Below are 19,538 nucleotides of genomic sequence, written 5' to 3'. Positions count from 1 at the left end.
TTTATCTTTATAAAATGCCCCTCTTTATTTTTTTTTTATAAATTTATTTTATTTATTTATTTTTGGCTGCATTGGGTCTTTGTTGCTGTGTGCGGGCTTTCTCAAGTTGCGAGTGGGGCCTACTCTTTGTTGTGGTGTGCGAGCTTCTCATTGCAGTGGCTTCTCTTGTTGCAGAGCACAGGCTCTAGGTGCGCACGCTTCAGCAGTTGTGGCTCACAGGCTCTAGAGCACAGGCTCAGTAGTTGTGATGCATGGGCTTAGTTGCTCTGTGGCATGTGGGATCTTCCCAGACCAGGGCTTGAACCCATGTGCCCTGCGTTGGCAGGCAGATTCTTAACCACTGCGCCACCAGGGAAGCCCATCCATTGTATATATGTGCCATATCTTCTTTATCCATTCTTGTATCAATGGACATTTAGGTTGCTTCCATGTCTTGGCTATTGTAAACAGCACTGCAATGAACATTGGGGTCCATGTATTCTTTAGGACCATGTTTTTCTCTGGGTATATGCCCAAGAGTGGGATTGCAGGATCATGTGGTAGCTCTAGTTTTAGTTTCTTAAGGAACGTTCATACTATGTTCCATAGTGGCTGCACCAATTTACATTCCCACCAACAGTGTAGGAGGGTTCCCTTCTTTCCACACCCTCTCCAGCATTTATTGTTTGTGGATCTTTTTTATTTTTTTAAGCCTCACAGCATGTGGGATCCTAGTTCAAACCCATGCCACCTGCATTAGAAGCACGGAGTCTTAACCACTGGACCACCAGGGAAGTACCTGTTTGTGGATTTTTTGATGATAGCCATTCTGACTGGTGTGAGGTAATATCTCATTGTAGTTTTTTTTTGGCTCCATTGGGTCTTTGTTACTCTAGTTGCAGTGAACGGGGGCTACTCTTTGTTGCAGCGCAGGCTTCTCATTGCAGTGGCTTCTCTTGTTGCGGAGCATGGGCTCTGGGCACGTGGGCTTCAGTAGTTGTAGCACGCAGGCCCAGTAGTTGTGGCTCGCGAGCTCTAGAGCACAGGCTCAGTAGTTGTGGCACATGGGCTTAGTTGCTCTGCGGCATGTGGGGTCTTCCTGGACCAGGGCTCGAACCTGTGTCCCCTGCATTGGCAGGCAGGCGGATTCTTAACCACTGTGCCAGGGAAGTCCCTGATGCTTACTCTATGTGGCATATCTTTTTCTTTCTTTTCTTTCGTTCCTTCCTTCCTTCCTTCCTTCCTCCCTCCCTCCCTCCCTCCCTCGCTCCCTCCCTCCCTCCCTCCCTCCCTTCCTTCCTTTCTTTTCTTTTCTTTTCTTTTTTCTTTTTTCTTTTCTTTCTTCTCTCTTTCTTTCTCTCTTTATTTTTTTCCCGGCCATGCCACACAACTTGCGGGATCTTAATTCCCCGACCAGGGATCAAACCCAGGCCCTGGCAGTGAAAGTGCTGAGTCCTAACCACTGGACTGCCAGGGAATTCCCTGGCATATCTTTTTCTGTTCTTCTACTTTCAACCTACTTGCACATTTTAAAGTGTATCTTTTGTATAAAGTTATATAGTTGGGTCTTGCTTGTTTGTTTATTCTGACAATCTCTGTCTCTTAATTTATGCTTTTTGTCTACTTACCATTAATGTAATAATTAGTATGTTTGGATATAGGTCTGCCATTTTGGTGTTTGTTTTCTTTGCTTCATCTGTTTTTAAATTCCTTTATTGGCTTATTTATTTATTTACTTTTTTAGAAATATTTACTTATTTGGCCGTGCTGGGTCTTAGTTGTGGCATGTGGGATCTTTTTACTTGCAGCATGCAGACTCTTAGTTGCGGCATGCGGACTCTAGTTGTGGCATGAGGACTCTTATTTGTGGCATGAGAACTCTTAATTGCAGCATGCCTGCGGGATCTAGTTCCCTGACCAGGGATTGAACCCAAGCCCCCTGCATTGGGAGCTTGGAGTCTTACACACTGGACTGCTAGGAAAGTCCCTCCTTTACTGGCTTTTTTAGCTTAACCTCTTTATATTTTCATTGGTTGCTCTAGGAATTCTAATGTGCATCTTTGACTTATCAGCATATACTTAATATTGTACACTTCACATAAGGAAAAGGAAACTTGTCATAGTTTAACTCTGTTTTCCTACTTCCCCCCACTCCCCTTGTCCTCTCAGCAATTTTTTTGATTCACTCATGATTTTGCCTATACTTAATGGATAATTAATTCTCACTGAATAGTATTCCATCTTGTGAATGGAATATATCAATGGATCCACCTAGTCTAGAGTTTGAGCTTTTGCTTTTATTACACTCTTGTACCTATTATTTTTGGGGTGAACATATGTACCCATTTTTGTTGAGGGTACCTAGGAGTAGAATTGATGGGTTAAGAGGTATGCATATGTGTGAGTTAACTGATCAGTTTCCAAAGCAGTTGTACCAGTTTACCCTTAAACAAGATTTCTAATTGTTTCACATCAGTACTTAATGTTATCTACTTTATCTTTAGCCATTTAGTTGGGTGTGTAGTGATATCACATTTTAATTAAAAACTTTTAAAAACCACTGTGCTGACCAGACAAAACAATATGTGGGCCAGATGTGGTCCATAGGCCACCTCCAGATTAAACTGTGTTGTCTGTGAGAATTAATGTTTGTCTTAATATGTGTGTGAATAATTTAATAATTGTCTAGTGAACAGCTGGAAGATAAAAAATTCATGCTGCAACCATCAGTGGAGAGATTTTGAAGCAAACTGCACCTGGAGCATCGATTTGCATCTTTCTTGCCCTGTTTGGTGGGGTGAGTGGAAATAACCATGGTATCATCAGGACCATGATAAATGTAGCCCTAAGACCATAGATGCCCAGAGAAAAGAGCCCTTAACCCAGCTGTGGGAGGTTCTCTATAAACTGGTCCATCCACTACCACTCCTCACCATGCAACTTGCTGTGACATGAGACTGTTTCCTGAACTTCACAGTGCTCTCAAGACCAAAATGTTTTTAGGCCTCTGTTCATGCCATTTCTTCCATCTGTTCTTTCTCCTTTCTCTGTTTGACAAACTCCTACTCATCCTTCAAGGCTCACCCTAAATTTTCACTTCCTGTCCCAAAGCTTTCCTCAGCCCCCTTGGCACAGTTGGATACCTCTTCCTCAGAGCTCCCACTGCACCATGTTCCTATCGAACTTCACTGAATCATTGCTTTTTGTTTATGTATCCCTCTAAGTTGGTGTCTGGGAATGTGGCTGAGGTGGATACCTGATATTTTTGCCACCCAGCTCTCACCTAGTCATCCTACTTCTGGGAACAGTGCCCTTAATTTCTTTTGGGACACTACCCCAACCCTGCTCTAAGCTCTGTTATTTTAGACCATCTTTTCCAGATCACAGTAGATTCAGAGATGGCCACAAGACCCAATTCAGGCTAATGTGCAACAGTTTGAATAAAAGTCATGCCAGGACTTTTATTCATACTGTTGGAGGAAGAGAGGCTCTCTTGGCTACACTTGAACCAAGGAGGGCATTAGTCTCGAGCTGCTGAATATCACTGCAACCTCTGAGCCAGCCCAGTGGCTGTAAAGATGGAAACAAAGCAAAGTCTAAGTGATAATATTTGAGTCCCTGGACCAAGCAGTTTCTGGACTTCTCAGGTATGTGGCCCAATATTTTCCCTTCTTGGGATTAAATCAGTTTGAGCATGGGGGTTCCTGTTACTTGCAGCCTCAAAAGGCCTGAAGTAAGATGGTTGTTTCCTTCCCTGGCCACCTTTGTCTCTATGAGTCTAACTCATTGATTCAACTCCAGAAGGATGGGAACCTACTGGAAAAGACCTCACCCAACACCACAGGGCTCTCAGAAAGCAGGCAGGGCATAACCTGGATCATCCATCAGCTCAGATGACAGAGATTCTGATGCAGCCTCTCCTCTCAAGCCCTCAGGAACAGCCAACTTCAACCTGCCAGCTTATGGGTGGGGAAAGCAAGATACAGAAATGTTAAGTGACTTGCCCTAAATTGCTCAGCTAACATTGCTGCCACCAATTCTACCTGACCTCAGAATCCACACTTTTCTCACTATACCAGAGAAGGCGCTAGTAGGTGCTGAGTCATAGAGGTGTTCCAGGGAAACAGGGCCCCCCTGGGGGAACAAACAAAGCCAGAGTCAGGGCTAGAGCCAACCACACCTTTATTAGTCTCTGCAATAGGGCAACTGGAGCCCCTATCTACGAGGGAACCTTAGCAGGCTACTCTGGCTACTGGGCAGGGATGTTAGCATTTCTACTAGTGATTGGGACAGGATGGGGGAGGAGACTAGAAGGGGACCAAATGGGGAGACTGCGGGGCCACCTGCAGGGAGGCACATGTGGGGCCTTCAGGACTGAGACAAAGGTGGACCAGGTCCCAGAGGTGAGCACTGCCATCTCCCCAAGAGTGAAGGAAGAGACAAAGCCTGAGATGCTGATAGCTACAGCTATGGATAGGGGGCCAAGCTTTTGGGGAACAGAAATGCATTTCTTGATGGAGGCACCAACCTAGGGCGAGTCACAAAGAGAGCTCACCTGCCCCCCAGGAAGAGGACCCCAGGTTCAGCTCAATTGCTGCCCCAGGCACCTTGACATGGAAAACAGGTGCTTTCTGAACACTGAAGGAACAAAGGATCCAGAAATCTGGTAGCTGGGAAGGATGAGGCTAAACTCAGGGAGTGTTTTGGGTTTGGGAATTAAAACAGGCAATATATTCATTATGGTGCAATCATGAAACTTCCCTCCAAAAAGCTCACACCTCCCCCTTAGCCAGCAACCTCCTTAGCCTGAAGGGCCATCATGATCTGACCCCTGCCCACACCCCAGCCCAAATGAACTCCCATTCAATTCTTTGGATGTGCCGTTATGTTCACGGCTCTGCACTCTTGCCAACAACTTTACTCCTAGCCTACCTTCCTCACTTTTTGCCATCATACTGTCAAAAGACTGATAACTCCACCTTGTAAAGTGTTTGTTTACTCCAGTCTGCCGCACCAAGCTTGGAGCTGCCAGGGGAAAGAACCTGATTCCTGTGTCTCCAGTGCCTGGGCAACTTGAAGACCCATGAATTGCATTTTCTGTGTCCTGGCGTGTTTGGGGGAAACATATGTGTCTATAACGGATTTCTGGGGTGTCTAGCAGTAGATAAAAGAAATTTGAGCTATGTTTGTGCCTGGGATGATAGCTTCTGATGTGCAGGGTGAGGGTGGGGAGTGGGAGGAACGATCCGAGCCCAGAAGGGGCTAATGGAAACTAAGGGGCCAAGTGGGACAGGGTTTGGATGGTGGAGGGTGGGACCAAGCAGGAAAGGGGTCTTTCTGGTCTACGCGCAGGGTCCAGGGCTCAGAACCAGCAGGGCGACCACATGAGCGAGCCGAGTGCTGCACCTGTGGCGGCTCCCGCAAGCATGCTCATGGCCAGGGGGGCGCCCGCGCTGTAGCAAGGATCCTCCCGGACCACTACGTGCGTCACGCCGGGGCCTGCGGAGAGAAAGCCCGTGAGGACCAGGGACTTAAGAGGAGGGAGCAAAGAGATCATCCGCCTCCTTCTGCTAGACTCCAGCCCAAACCAAGATAAGGCGCTGAGCCCACTCTCCTGCTCCCCAGTCGGAGAAACTGAGGGCTTGATGCGGGAAGGACGCGCGCTCTGTTCCCACGGCTTCTATGCCCTGGATCTGCTACGGACGTTCTGGGACCGTGGGGCTAGGATGGACTGGCGAGGAAACCCCGGGGTCTCTAAGAAACTCCAGACTGCACCTGATGATGGATGGGCCTTCCTAACCGCCAGACCCTGGAGTGAGAGGAGGTAGCCTTTCCCGAATTAGCCACCAGGGGTCGCTACCAGCTCAAGAATGGGTATTGCTGAGCAGCCAGCGAATAGGGGCCGGCCTAGAGAAGAGGTCAGCTCTGGAGTGGGGAGGGGCTCTGGTTCAAGAACCGTTCTGAGTCATGGGATGGGGAGGGGGCCTTGCGGAGGGTCCCACCTGGGAAAATCCATGGTCACTAAAAGGGTGGGGCCTGGCCCCTACTGATAGACCAGGGGCGGGAATTGAGGCAGGGGGAGGGGTGGGCCGGAGACTTACCATAGGTCGGTCCATAGTAGCTGCGGACATATGTGGCGTCGTGACCGTTGGGGGGCACCACCCCATAGTAGTTCTGGTATGGGCTGTAGATGCGCACCTGGGGAGCCCTGCCTGGTCAGCTGCCGGAGAGCTGGGCCCGGCTTTTGTCCCCTCCCCCCCACACCTGGTTCAGGCCCTTCTGGGCCCACAGAGCCACCACACCAAGTTTACAAATGGGTCCCCAGATACCAGCAAGCTCCTGAAGAAAGACCCTACCTCCCCACAAGGCCCTTGTCCTCTAATACTTCAGCCCCTCCATCCAGCTCCCAGCGATGCCATTTTCCTGCCCTGGCTTCCTACCTAGCACTCCCCTGATCAAAAATTCTCCATGGCTCCCTACTTCCTTTGATAGATAGTCTAATATTTGGTAGCAGCTCTCCAGTGATGACACTTGGAGAAACCCAATGGACTTCTCTACTCTCCTGGTTATGGAGAGGGGGGCCTGGGCTTTGGCCAGGAAATAAAAGGGGGTTGTGGAGGAAGGAAGGGAAAGGAAAGGTAGAGGTGGGAAGTAACTAAAGTATTATTAAGCATCCACCATGTTCCAGGTCCTAAGGGAGATGCTGACATGTGTTATTTCCTCTCATCCTTACAGCAGGCATTATTCACTCTACCACACAGCTGGGGATGGAGGCTCAGAGAAGAATGGTCAGTGTTCTCTCTGGGAGGGAGGAATAGACTGTCCGCCCTCTCCCCTCCCCCATTAGATTTTTACCAACCCCTCAAAGCCTAATTCAAAAGTCACCCACTCCAGGAAGCCCTTCTGGCCTCAGAAAGAATCCTTTCTTCCTGAGTTCTCTGTGGACTATGCTTGTGCCTCTTGTTCCTAGCCTTCCTCCTGGCCTTTCCTGCCTGCACCCTGAATGTGAGCTACCTATTGGCAAGGGCTTTGATTCATTTGTGTTGCCAGCAGGGCCTAGGGAATAGCAAGGACTAATAAATATATGCTGAATTAAATGGAAGCTCTTAATCCAAGACCCTCATTTTATCCATGGGGAACAGACTTGGAACAGACTTCTTAGCCCCCTTGCACCTTATATCTCTAACTGAGCTTAACACCTAAATGGTCCAGGTGGTCCCTTAAAAGTCCAGGTGTCCAAACTTAAACCATCTCAAAGTAATTTCATCATCCTTCGATCCCCCCAAACCTGCTCTTCTGTGAATGCTTTCCTCTAAACACCACCACCATGTACTCAAACCAAGACATCAGGTTGGCACCGCTGTCTTCACACACATCTTCCACATCATATTAGCCACCAGATCTCATGATTTTATCTTCTGAATATGCTCTTCTGTCCATCCTCTTGCCCAGTGCCAAGAGAATAAGCCATTGGTTTATTGGAAATTGTGGGCGACCTTGAAAACACTTTTCAGAGGAGTGGTTGGAGGAAGAAGCCAGACTATGGAGGACTGAAGAATGGTTGAGAGAGGAGGGATGGAATCAGCATGTCATGACATCTCTTTTAAGAAGTCTGGCTGTAAAGGGGAGTCCTCCAACCACACCTGTGATTTCAGGTATCCATGCCATTTCCCTTTGAAAGGGATTCCTTTCTCATCTTTTTAAATTCAACTACCTAACCTGTCTTTTAGACTCAACTCACATATCACTCTCCCTGAACCTCAGGTTCTGTTAGGGTCCCATCTGGGCACCCACAGCCCTTAGACTTCCATCATCACAGCACCAACCACTCTATGGTGTCATTGTTGTATCCCTGTGAGGTGTCTCCTCCATCAGACTTGAAGAAAACACCTCCTGCCCCCAACAAGGGCAGGGACTGGGCCTAATCAGGCCTGACTGGAACATGGTAGGTGCCTAATGTATTGAATTTATCTCAAGTGAGTCAAATACAGGGTCAGACTGGAACTAAGGTCACCCAACTCTAAGTCCAGTTTCAAGTTAGGTACAATGACCAGACCCAGAGCAATGCAAGAGGCTCAGACAAACAATGCTCAGTCTCAAGTGACTTCCCTTACTGTGCTCCTTCCCCAAGGGTGATCCAATAGGGCTTTCTGGTAGGGGTGACCAAGATCTGAGCTCTAAGCCTGGAGGGGCTAGAGAGATCTAAGCACTCAGAGCCCCAGTTTTACTGGTAGGGAAGTTGAGGTCCAGAGCCTACATCTGCCCTGCACTGTAAGCCGGTGGGCCTGTCCAGGCCCTGGAGAAAGTAGAGAGCACCATCTCATGTCTCTGTGGGGCACCTGTTTCTACCCTCCAGGCCTAAGAAGCCCAGAGGCAAGCTCATGTGGGTCACCTGGCAACGGGGCAGGGGATTCCCCAGAGACCTCACAGAATCTAAGGGTTTGATCCAGATCCTCTCCCTCTCCAGGCCCAGCCCCTTTTGTAGGTGGGGACAGGGTCAATCAGGAGGTCACATGCAAATGGACCCCTCACCTCAGAAAAGCTCAAGTTTATAGCTTTTAAATTCAATTTTTAGGCATCCCCACTTTAAACAAACTTTTATCCTAGTTTGGGTATGGGGGATGCCTCAATGCTGGGCTGGGAATCCCAGCCCTGCCACTGATGAATTAAGTGACCCCGGTCATGTTATGTAACCTCTCAGAGCTTTAGTTTTCTCATCTGTAAATGAGGACAGTCTTTCCTACACTGCCCACTCCCAGGGCACAGTGAGAATCCAGCAGAACCATGTCTATGCATCTAGGTGGTCCTAGCACTTCTGGGCTCAGTGGTTCTGCACATCAGAATCGTCAGGAGAAATTTTTTAAACCATAGATTTCCAAGGCCCCACCCAGAACTACAAAATTAGAGCATCCAGAAGTAGGATCTGAACATCTGAATTGTTCTTAAGTCCATAAGCGATTCTAATGCACAGCCACATTGAGCACCACTGTGCTAGCTGACCACAGGTACTCTAACCCAAGCCCCCTACTGTGCCCACCCCAGGTCAGGCTGAGTGCTGGAGACAGAGAGGGGATTCATCCCCAAATCCTGCTTTCCAGAAACACTGGGGAGAGGGGTGTGTGGCAGGGAGACAGACACGGACTAAATTATAATGCGCAGTAGTGAGGCCATAACAAGCGGTTTTTTTACTCCTTCCTTCCTCTCTTTATTCATTCACTCATTTGCCCATTCAGTGATTACTGCTTGAGGCCTACTTGTACCCCACCCTCATGCACCAGGAATAGGAGGGTCAAAATAGACTGTCCCCGGGCTTCCCTGGTGGCACAGTGGTTGAGAGTCCGCCTGCCAATGCAGGGGACACGGGTTCGTGCCCCAGTCTGGGAAGATCCCACATGCCGGGGAGCGGCTGGGCCCGTGAGCCATGGCCGCTAAGCCTGCGCGTCCGGAGCCTGTGCTCCGCAATGGGAGACGCCACAACAGTGAGAGGCCTGCGTACCGCAAAAAAAAAAAAAAAAAAAAAAAGACTGTTCCCATCACTGAGCACTCATTGTGCACCAGCTGTATACCCAGCACTGTGCCAGGTTCCACAGGGGCAGAGCTGACCTAACCTGATCCTTGCCTTGAAGGAAGTTCCAGGTCTCCTGGGAGAATAGAGACAAAAATATAGGAACTAGAAATCAGGCAGAATGAAGACAGGACTAAGCACTAACGCAGTGGGTTGTGGGAGGGAGCAACAATGTGTGGAGGTCTGGGAAGTCCTCCCTGAGGAGGTGGCAGCCTTTGAGGTGCATCTTAGAGGATAAGCATCATTTTGTCAGGAAATTAAGGGTCTTTGCAGCAGATAGAGCAGCACATGCAAAGGCTGGAGAGACAGAAAAGGTTGGGCATAGCTGGGAGCAGGGGGTTGAGCAGAGCAGTTGGAGCGCAGGGGATGAGGGGGATGAGGTGGGCAAGTCTGGCCCAGGCCAGATTCCGAAGGCCTTGAAAGCAGAGCTGTGGTTGGTGTCCTGTGAATGATGGGGAGCCATGGAATGTTTGTGAGCAGGGAAGGGATGTGACTGGGCCCACTGCTGGAGGTACATCCTGGTGCCAGAATGGAGGCCGGGAGGGCTGAGCCAGCACTTACCCAGATCCGCCTCTCAACATTACAGGGGCTCCACGAGCAGGTCACACACCTGACCTTGGGGCAAACCCGGCGGCTCCTGGGAGGGACGGTGGCTCCAGCTGGGGCCTGCTTAAGCCACAGAAACCCAAGAAGGGGAGGGAGGCGGGTGTCAGAGGCCCTCTACATCTGGAGAGACTCAGAGCTCTTCACAGGCCCTAGCAGAGCCCTCTGCCAGCTGGGCAAGGGAAGGGGGGTATCCTCTTCTTCCCCAGCCCATGGTAATGGTGGGAAGCTCAGAAGGGGTGGTGATTTTGCTGAAGTTACACAGAGAAGACGGATCAGTAGTGTCTCTCCAGAATAGCCCACCTTCGCCTGTTTCAGGCTGCTGAGGCCCCCAGTCTCCAGGGAGGACAGTACAGCTCTGATCTGCCTGCCCACCCACCTGCACCCAGCACTGGCCCCACAGCCTTGCCCCTGACTGTGCCCCCGGCCCTGTGTCAGGGGCTCCTCCTGGAGCCTCCACCCAGAGTGGGGTATAAACCTGCAGGATGTGGAGGGACAAAGCACAGGTCACTACAGGACAGACAGACACAGGCATGAACACTAAGAGATGGGCAGACACTAGTACAAAGACACAGAGGTACAAACACACCCAGTTCGAGCAAGCCTAGGGACCGGAGGGATGCGCGCGTGTGTGTGCACGTGTGTGCGTGTGTGCATATGTGTGTGTAGAGCGGGGGGAGGTGGAGTGGAGGGTCAGAGTAGAGAGATTTAGGAAGCAGAGCAGCAGGAAGGTGGATAGGCAGAGAAGACACAAGGCAGCTTCATAGAGTCACAGAGTACAGAACGGTCAGCCCTCACCTCCTTCCTCCTGCCCCTCTTGGGTGGGACTGGTCTGCCCTGCGTAAGTGGGTTTGGAGCTCAGAGCCAGGTCCCTCCACCCTGATGACCACTGCCCCAGCCTCCACCCAGAAGCCTGAGTCTGCTCCAAAGCCTGACCACAGCCCCCCTGCTTAATGCCCTTTATTGCTCCCCACAACCCTCAGGATAAAGTTCAGTTCCTTCCCCTGGACTTCAAGGCCGTTTGTGACATGGCTCCTCAGAGGTCATGTCTCCTATTTCTTTCCCTCCACACCTTACCCTCCAGCCAGGCCAGACTCCTGGCCTTTAGACACACATGTGTGCATATACACACTTGCACGTACCACTTCCCCACCTCTGCTCGTGTAGCTCCTACTGCAGTTAGTGCCCTTCCCTCAGAGTCTCACTGACCTAGGTTCCAGTGCAGGCTCTTCCACTGACTTAAGACGATGAGACTTTGGACGAGTCAATTCCCCTCTGAACCTCAGCTCCCCAGCTATAAAATGGGACTAAAAATACCAACCCCTACCCCTTCTTATTGAAGAATAATGATACAACCAATGCCGGGTGGTCAAGCACAACGCCTGGCCCTCAGCAGGTGAACGCCTGAGGGAGTTCCTAAATGCATCCCAGTCTTCCCTGCTACTTCCCAGCGGACTTTTTTTTTCTAGATGAGAAGGAGCTCCACCGTGCCACAGGTAGAAGGAGCAAGCACAGAATCTGGGGTCAGGCAGATGGGGGTTGAGGCCAAGCTTGGCCACCCGAGCTCCTCAAAACCACGCCTTTGGGCAGCTCCTCGAAACCATACCTCCATCAATCACTAAGTTCTGTTGATTCTACCTCTTAAGTGTGTCTTATCCTCATCAGCTTGTCTCTGCCAGCAAGGCCTTAGTCCAGACCCACAGGCAGTCACCTGCACACTGTCCCAGCCTTCTAACAGGTCTCTGGGCATCCACTCTTACCCTCTACAATCCATTCCCTACCTACCAGCCAGACTATCTTTTTAAAACTACAAGTCTGGTCTGATCTGCTCATGCCGTTCCTCTGCTTAAAAACTTTCAGTGACTTCCCAGTATTCTTAGCGGAAACCACTATCCTTAACAGAGCTTTTAATGCCTGGCTTTACTAACCCTCCTTCCCCCACGGCTCTCTCTCTCCCTGAGATCCAGCCACCCCAGCCTTCCTTCTGTTCTTCAACTTGCCAGCATCATAACCCCTCTCAGGGCCTTTGCACCTGCAGTTCCCTCTGCCTGGAAAGCTCTTCCCTTCACCCCACCCCAGCCCTTTCACCCAGTTGATTTCTGTTATCCTTCAGGTCTCATCTTAAGCCTTGTCTGGACTCCCACCTGGATCAGGCCATCAAGGTGGATGCACATTGAATGCACTGCAATGGAATCACTAACTCTGTAATTTGTGACTTCACGTCTAGCTCCCCATTAGGCTGAGTCCAGGAAGGCAGGGCCCACATCTCCTTAGCTACCCTCTGATCCCTGGTCCTTGGCACAGTGCCTGGCACATAGTAGGAACTCAGTAAATATTTGTTGTGTGGATGAATAAAACTCAATCTTATCATCTGCAGAGAGAGAACAATAATCCCAACCTCACAGGACGGTTGAGGGGAGTAGCTGGTACTGTAACTATATCACACCTGACACATAATACTTGCTGGACAAAAGATAGTTCCTTTCCCCCTGCTCACGTGCCACCCCCTTCAACAAGCCTTCTTGGAGGCCTCTCTCTCCCTCTTCCAAGCACCAGTTGGATGTCTTCTGTCCTTTTCCACTCGGGACTCAGTCACTCAGATATATGGAAATTGAGAACTGCTGGCTGGCAGAGACCGAATCTGAGTCACCCATGATTCCATGGCAGGTAGGGGTGGGGAGGAGACAGGGAGGGAAGGGGGCTCACCGGGGTGGAGTTCGCCTCCAGCAGTGCCGTCTTCCATGCTCTGCAATGCAAACCCACCAGACCATGAGGAGGGAGTTCAGGAGAAAGGAGATTGGGCCCCACATTTTAGACTTTCCTCCCCAACCCAGCCTCTAGCCCTAGTCTCTTGTGAAGGGGGAGATCCTCTTGACTCCCTCGGGTAGACAAAGGTGACCCCCTCTGCTGCTCCAGTCACATAGACAAGCCCTCAGTTGAGCTGCAGCCTCCTAATGCATTCTTAGTCCATCGTCTCTTTCCCTCTAGAAATTCCGGTTCCCCCATCTGGACAAAAGACAGCTGGGCTTGGGTGGTCCCTTAGGAGTTCAGATTCTGACATGCCTAGGCTGCTGGTTCTCTGGCTGCAACCCACCTCCACATCCCAAACCTACAAACTCAGTTCCCCAATGCTCTGACCCCAGAGCCCCGGGAACACCCAGTGGACACCGGACAATTGAGCCTTTGTTGGTTGCCATGGCACCTGGCTGGGGTGGACAAGGCGGCTCTGTGCTTTGTCTACCCCGAGCTCAGCCTCCCCGACTCCCACACATCCCATCTCTTTCACTCTCCTGTAGCACAAAGGCCAACTGACCCTCCGCCAGAGAGTGGGAAGGGCAAGAATGTGAGTGAGGAAGACACGCCCCGTCTCTCAGTGTGGATCTGCATCTCACATGGGGGGCCCCCCCGCGGGCTGCCTCTGTTAGGCAGGGTAGGGTCTATCCCTCAGATCAGAGTACCCCCTGCCCCAGGCCATCTTCTAGGAAGGGAGTGAGAAGGAGGGCCTCTGAGGATGCCATGGGGCTGTCTGTTCCTTTGTATCACCCCCAAGCGAGGGCTCACCTCAGAGGCTGCTAGATGCCCAACTCTGAGTGACCAGGGACCACACACCTGAGGTAGGTATGCACACCCCTCCCCCAACAGTCCTGAATTCATCCCTAACCATATCAGTTTCCTGGATACCATACCGATCACCATGAGCCATTCAAATCCACTCTGCCCAGACTCCACTGAGACTACCATGCTCACTGGTCTTTGTCCCCTTTTCCTACCTTTAGGGAACTAGAGGCCCAATGAGGAGGAGGCGTCTGGTCATATTCCTCAAGATCCCACCCCATCTTCTCCTGGGAACCACTCACATGGCATCATCCTGGGTCTCTGCACACAGGTACAGGCGGCCACCCTCTCGTAGGTTCACGATCAGCAGGCCATCTCGGCTTCTGCCCTCTGGGGGCTGCACATCTAAAGGCAGACACACATATATGGGGTTTCCACAGGGCACAGGCCCCAGGTTTCCCCAGTAAACCAGAAACAAGCATAGGAATTGACTTCTCTGAGTCCTTTTTATTGGCCACTGCCAACATCATCTGATCCCACACACTTTCCTTGGGATTCTGCTCAACTCTTTAGACCCTTCCACCTTTCCACATTGCCTGCTTCTCTAGTTAGGTATATCTATCTCCCAGTTTCCCTGTATAATTATGGCCTGAGCCTTGATCAAGGAGATTTGCTGTGTGACTTTGGGCCAGTCACTTAATTTCTCTGAGCCTCCTTATTTCATTTCATCTTTTTCCATTCCTAGCACGGGAGAGGGTAAGAACTGTGTCTGACTCACCTCTGTGAACCCGGCATAGGGCCCAGGTCCAGCACAGAGTAGGAACTCAATAAGGAACTGATTTCTTAATTCACACCCACATGAATTGGAGGTGATAGAGGCCCAGAAGCAATGTCTATGGAAGGCCTCTGAAAGCCGCAAAGAGCCTTCCACCTGAGAAGAGCAGGTGTTCTCAGGCAGACACAGTGTGGGGGCCGTGGCCATAGTCACAGTGCCAGAGAGAAAGGGGCTCTGCTTACCGTGGCACTCTTGGCCTATCTTTATGTCTCGGACGTTGAAGCGGATGAGCACGCGGTCCTCCTCATCCTGCGCAGTCTCATCTTGGTAGTAGCCCAGGGTTCCATCCAGCCACAGGGCAAACCAATTCCGCTTCCAGCGGCGGAGGATGGAGCCTGTGCGATATTCCAGACCCACCAGGCAGGCTGATCACAGAGCCTGCTGGGGGGCAGGAGCCCTGGGTGGGTTCCCAGAGTCCCCTTACCCCCGGCCCCCAGTGTTATAACCACCCCGTCCTTGCCCGTCTACTCCCTGAAATGATGGCAGGACCTCTGTCTTGCTCACCCATTGCCTCCCACTGGGCCTAACACATAGTCAGGGCTCCATAAATGTGCTGAATGGTAAATGAATGATCAGATTCTTTCCTTGGGGGAAGCTGGAAATCTTTTTTTTTTTTTTTAAGTGTCACAAGACATGGAGCACCTCCACAAATTTAAGTTCATGTCCAATTGAACATTTGTTTCTATATGTACAGTTTGTCAGAGAAAAAGCGTTAAGTTGTTTTTGTATGAATGCAGAATATGATTTATGCAAGAATTAACAAAACAACTAGTCATCAAGTGCTTGCCTTAAGGAAACCCTTAGTTTCCATTGCATCCATTCTGCTGAGGGGTGTACAATTATTGCTTATAATTGTGAGCATACTTGAAAAAAAAGGCCAAGCCCCAGGTGACAGTCATTTGTGTAGTGTCTGCCTCTTCCACCAAATGGGGAGCAGAGGGATTGGCCATAGCTCACCTCACCTGTCCCGGCACCCAGCAGGACCTGGACTCAGTGTTTGCTGAACTGAATGAAGTGAGTACGGATCATAGGGTGTGGGGAGCTCCTAGCCCGGGACAGCTCTGATTCAGATCATGACTCTGGTCAGAGGTGGGTCTGAGCCCTAGCTTTAGACATTCTGTGACTGGAAAACTTTACAGAAAAGGGTAAAGACATAAGAGATCTTCCTAGAGCTTTACAAATTCCAAAGCACAGAGGCATTTTTCATTTTGTTCTGCACCTTGTTCTGTGGCCAGCCCTGGGTATGCGTGCTGTGGACACACAGAGAATTAAACCCAGTCCCTGCAGTTGAGGTGCTCACAGTCTGGAGCCAGTATGAGGTGGGGGAGTGGTGAGGCCCACAGGTAAAGACGGTTATATATTTATCAGGGCTATAACAGGGGCACGTATGAGGCACTGGGAACACACGAACCCAGCTTGGTGCTACAGCAGGGGCTGGGGTGGTGAGGAGAGAAAAGGCAGAGAAGGCTCCTCACAGAAGGGGACATCTGAGCTGGGTTTTGAAGAATAAGTAGTTTACCAAGCAGTCAGGAATGTGAAGGACATTCCGGGCAGAGACAAGAGTATGGACAAAGGAGGGGAGGATAAAAAGGGCATGATTTCTTGGGAGAAGGGTTCACTGTGCAGGTCCAACAGGCCACTTTCCTCATCCCTGCCCCTGGACAAGGTGCAGGACAGATGAGGGCTTGGCCCAGGGTCACTCACTCTGTCTCCACAGCCAGCCGCCCCTCACCAGGGCCATTTCCTCAAAAGGACTTTCCAGGGCAGAGTCAGGCGAAACCTGTCAGAGGAGCCAAAGGACACACGGGGCTCATCAGCTGCTCCACAGCAGCTCCTCAGAGAAAAGCCCCCACCCCTGTCGTCCCAGGGGGAGCCACCGAGGAAACGTTTAAAGGAGTGTGAGTAAACAAAGAGGGCAAGCCTGTCTGTCTCCTTCCCATTCTCTGCTCCAGGCACATAATCGGAGCCCTGTGCTTGTAGGGTCAGCAGGGCAGCCACCCACTGCGCTGGGGTGGGGCTGGGGGTCAGAAGCCTGGATTCCAATCTCAGCCCCATAACCTTGACCAAGTCCCTTCTCCCTGGCCTCCACTTCCAGATCTGTAAAAGCATGTCCATCGGGCAGGTAGAGACTGAAGTGACGAACTCTTAAAATGTTAGAAACCCTGGAATTTTGAAACGCTGGCAGCAGAGAATATTAGAATCATGGCAATGAATGAGGGACTTTCATGATAAGAGAAGCCTCCCTCACATTTGAACCCCACTAGAGCCATTTACAAAGTGCATAAAATAATAGTTCAACAGCAACTATGATTGATCGAGCACTATGTGCCAGGTATACTTCTCAAGTGCTTTCATCTAGTATCTCGTTGAAGCCCTACAATAATCCTTGTTATTCTCAGGAAACTGGGGCCTGGAGAGGTCCAGGCACTTGCGCAGATTTGCTTGGTTATTAAGCAGTGGAGCCAGGATTCACACCCAGCAGTCCTGGCTTCTAACCATTATTCTGGTAGGAGCTTTTAAAACTCCCGATACACAGGTCATACCCACTAATAATTAAATCAGAATATCTGGGGGCAGGAGGTAAGCACTGATAGTCTTCCAAGATACCCAGGTGATTCAGTGTACAGCAAAGTTTGGGCCCCACTGCAACTCTATTGAGTACTTTACTAGATGGGTAGGATCTTTCCTCCTATTTTACAGATGGACAAACTAAGCTATAGCATGTGACTTGTCCATGTGTGTGACGGAGCTTGGATTGGAATCCAGGTGCCCTCTGTTCTTGAGCGCGGCTTACTTTTGAGCTGGTGCCTTCGCCCCTCCCCCCACTAGCTCACACCTGTTGCTGCGCAGCAAGGGCTGGCTGGAACACCTGGGTTGGAAGGCCCGGGCTTGTCCCTGCTTCTCTTGCTGCTCCCTCCCATCTTCAGGCTCAGACACAGGTCAGATAAGACGGCCAGGTGCAAACTCCCTCTCCAACCCCCCTTGATGCACCCACCTGTCTACACCTGTTGCGACGCTGCTGCCAAAACGGCCGCTACTTGGTGCTGCGGCCTCCCAACCCGCTGCGCCTGCGCTTTGTGCGCCCCAGAGCGCCCGGGGCTGTTCACTCCCCAGGCCGCGCCCGGGGTCTAGCTGCCTCGGGGCCCCGCCCTCCGGTCCCGCCCCGCCACCGGGGAGGGGGCGGGGCGTGTAGAGATGTGCGACAGGAGGCCTTCTGGGACTTGTAGTCTGCAGGCCTAGATATAGGTAATCAATATACAGCCTCTCGTGGGTGGTAGCCCTGTGCCCAACTGGAGCACAGGTGAGAGGCCGCACCTGCGATTTTATTTTGCTATTAGTCATTATTTTGTTCATTCATTTATCATGAAATACTTTTTTCCCAAGAATCTTGACCTCTAATTTTCTAGAAAAATGTAAATTACGAGGAGAAACCAGGCTCCTAGCTTTGCCATGTTTTCTTGATACTTAGTTTGTGCCTGGCACCGGGCGTTAGTGGAGGGCATAAAAAAGCATCCGACAAGGCCCTTCCTCTTCTTTTCCCAGCTTCCCGTCTGGTGGAGGAGACAACATAAACACACAATTAAAGCACAGGGCATGGTTTGACAATGGGAAAGAAGACTCTGACTTTGACCAAGAGGTTCAGGAAGGCTTCCCAGAGCAGGCTGGAAGAGGTCTTGAAGGATGAGTATGAGTGTCCAGTATTTCAGCGTGTTTGGAAGGTAGAGTGCAGGGGTGGGAGTGGGGAGGGCATGGGGATCAGCAGGTGATGAAGCTGCAGGGGTTGCAAGGATATAACATGAAAGTCTTGGATGACAGGCTCAGGAGCTTGGGCATTATGACATAGTGACTGGAGCTTGGGCTTGCGGGTTTCAAGGTGAGGAGTTAGGTGATTCAATTTATGGGTTGGAAAGGTATTTCTAGGACAGTCAAAAATGGATTGAAAGGGGCCCAACTAGAGAAAGAAGACTGTTTCTCTATCTACCACCACAGTCTGTTCCTCCAGGATCATTTCCTTGAATAGCTCAGCCCTACAAACCCCCGCCTAGGAGCAGACCCAGGATGTCATTCAGAGGATAGAGCTTGTCAGGGCCTGAAAGATCCCTTGAGAATGGAACCCACCCTGCCCTGGGCCCTTTCTCCTGTCCCAGAGATCTCTTTCTTACCGGAGTTGCAGGGCTCATGGTTCCAGGGCGGCCAGAGCAGCATGTCTCAGAAGGCTCCTGCAGGGGGACATTTCCCTAAGCGCCTTGGAGATAAGGGGATCAGGAAGGTGCTACCAAGTGGAAACCGGAAGGGGGTGTCAAAGAGAGGGGGCACATAGATCCTAGAGAAAGTCGTCCTTTCTCTCCAGTTCCAGTCCCACCTACTGATCCCCTATTTGACCTTCAGTTCACTGGATAACAAGTCATCTGTGATTCTGAGGTGGTCTTGGACTAGCATCGCTCAGATTCCCTGTGGGGGGCGAAGCCAGCCCTCCTCCCTCGGTTGGGGGCGGGGCTCAATCCTCCTCCAGCCGGGCTTGACCTGCCATCACCCCAGTCCTGGATGCACAGCTTGGCTCTTTAAGCTTCCCTGTCTTGCTCCTGGTTTTCTGTAATCCTGACCTCAGGCTAACCCGGTGCCTCGGACCTCCATGCAGTGCGTGCCTTGCTGGGGGATCCGCCAGGGCTGATCCTATCTGCCTCTGAGCTCATCCCCTCCATGCCGCCCCAGGAATCAGTTCTCCTAAACCACGCTGTTTTCCATCCTTGTGTCTCTCTGGAATGTCCCACCCCTACCTTCTCCAGACTACAGTTGCCGCTGCTACTGCAGCAAGATGGAAAGGAGGGAGGGTAGGGTGGAGCTGGCCTCAGGGAATCTGGGTGCTGCCCCTCTTCCCTGCTCTCCCTGCTCCCCTTGGTGGCTCCTTCAAAGAGGGATGGGTCAGGGGAACAGTGCAGAGAGCTCCCAGATGACATTCTCTGGATTTAGTAACAGATGGAAAGAGAAGATTTTCCAGCA

At 50.9% G+C, this 19,538-nt stretch overlaps 1 protein-coding gene across 3 annotated transcripts; it reads right to left on the bottom strand.

Annotated features, from left to right (window-relative positions):
• Nucleotides 1-4,144: 4,144 nt before the first annotated feature.
• PLEKHB1 (pleckstrin homology domain containing B1) lies at nt 4,145-17,681 on the bottom strand. 3 transcript variants are annotated; one of them, XM_030836131.3, is made up of 8 exons: nt 17,533-17,681; nt 16,242-16,317; nt 14,720-14,872; nt 14,005-14,107; nt 12,854-12,893; nt 10,106-10,210; nt 6,081-6,177; nt 4,145-5,478 (listed from the first exon to the last, which is right to left on the bottom strand). In XM_030836131.3, exons 2-8 carry the CDS (start codon nt 16,276-16,278, stop codon nt 5,342-5,344), a joined length of 672 nt encoding a protein of 223 aa, XP_030691991.1. In that variant the 5' UTR covers nt 16,279-16,317; nt 17,533-17,681; the 3' UTR covers nt 4,145-5,341. The 3 variants fall into 3 exon arrangements, with proteins under 3 accessions (XP_030691991.1, XP_030691990.1, XP_060159655.1); XM_030836130.3 differs by lacking the exon at nt 10,106-10,210; XM_060303672.2 differs by lacking the exons at nt 4,145-5,478; nt 6,081-6,177 and adding an exon at nt 9,506-9,620.
• Between the last annotated feature and the right edge of the window lie 1,857 nt (nt 17,682-19,538).

This window comes from Globicephala melas, chromosome 8 (genome assembly GCF_963455315.2).
Source record: "Globicephala melas chromosome 8, mGloMel1.2, whole genome shotgun sequence".
In the NCBI taxonomy this organism is placed as follows: Eukaryota; Metazoa; Chordata; class Mammalia; order Artiodactyla; family Delphinidae; genus Globicephala; species Globicephala melas.
The sequence above is the reverse complement of the archived record's forward strand: the minus strand, read 5'-3'. Positions and strand labels throughout refer to the sequence as shown.

Coding starts and splice junctions, on each gene's coding strand:
- PLEKHB1 (XM_030836131.3), bottom strand. CDS start 16,278: ATGGCCCTGGTGAGGGGCGGCTGGCTGTGGAGACAGA. Junction 14,108..14,719: donor GATAGGCCAAGAGTGCCACG/GTAAGCAGAGCC, acceptor GTCTGCCTTTAG/ATGTGCAGCCCCCAGAGGGC. Junction 5,479..6,080: donor CTACTATGGACCGACCTATG/GTAAGTCTCCGG, acceptor TTCTCTCCGCAG/GCCCCGGCGTGACGCACGTA.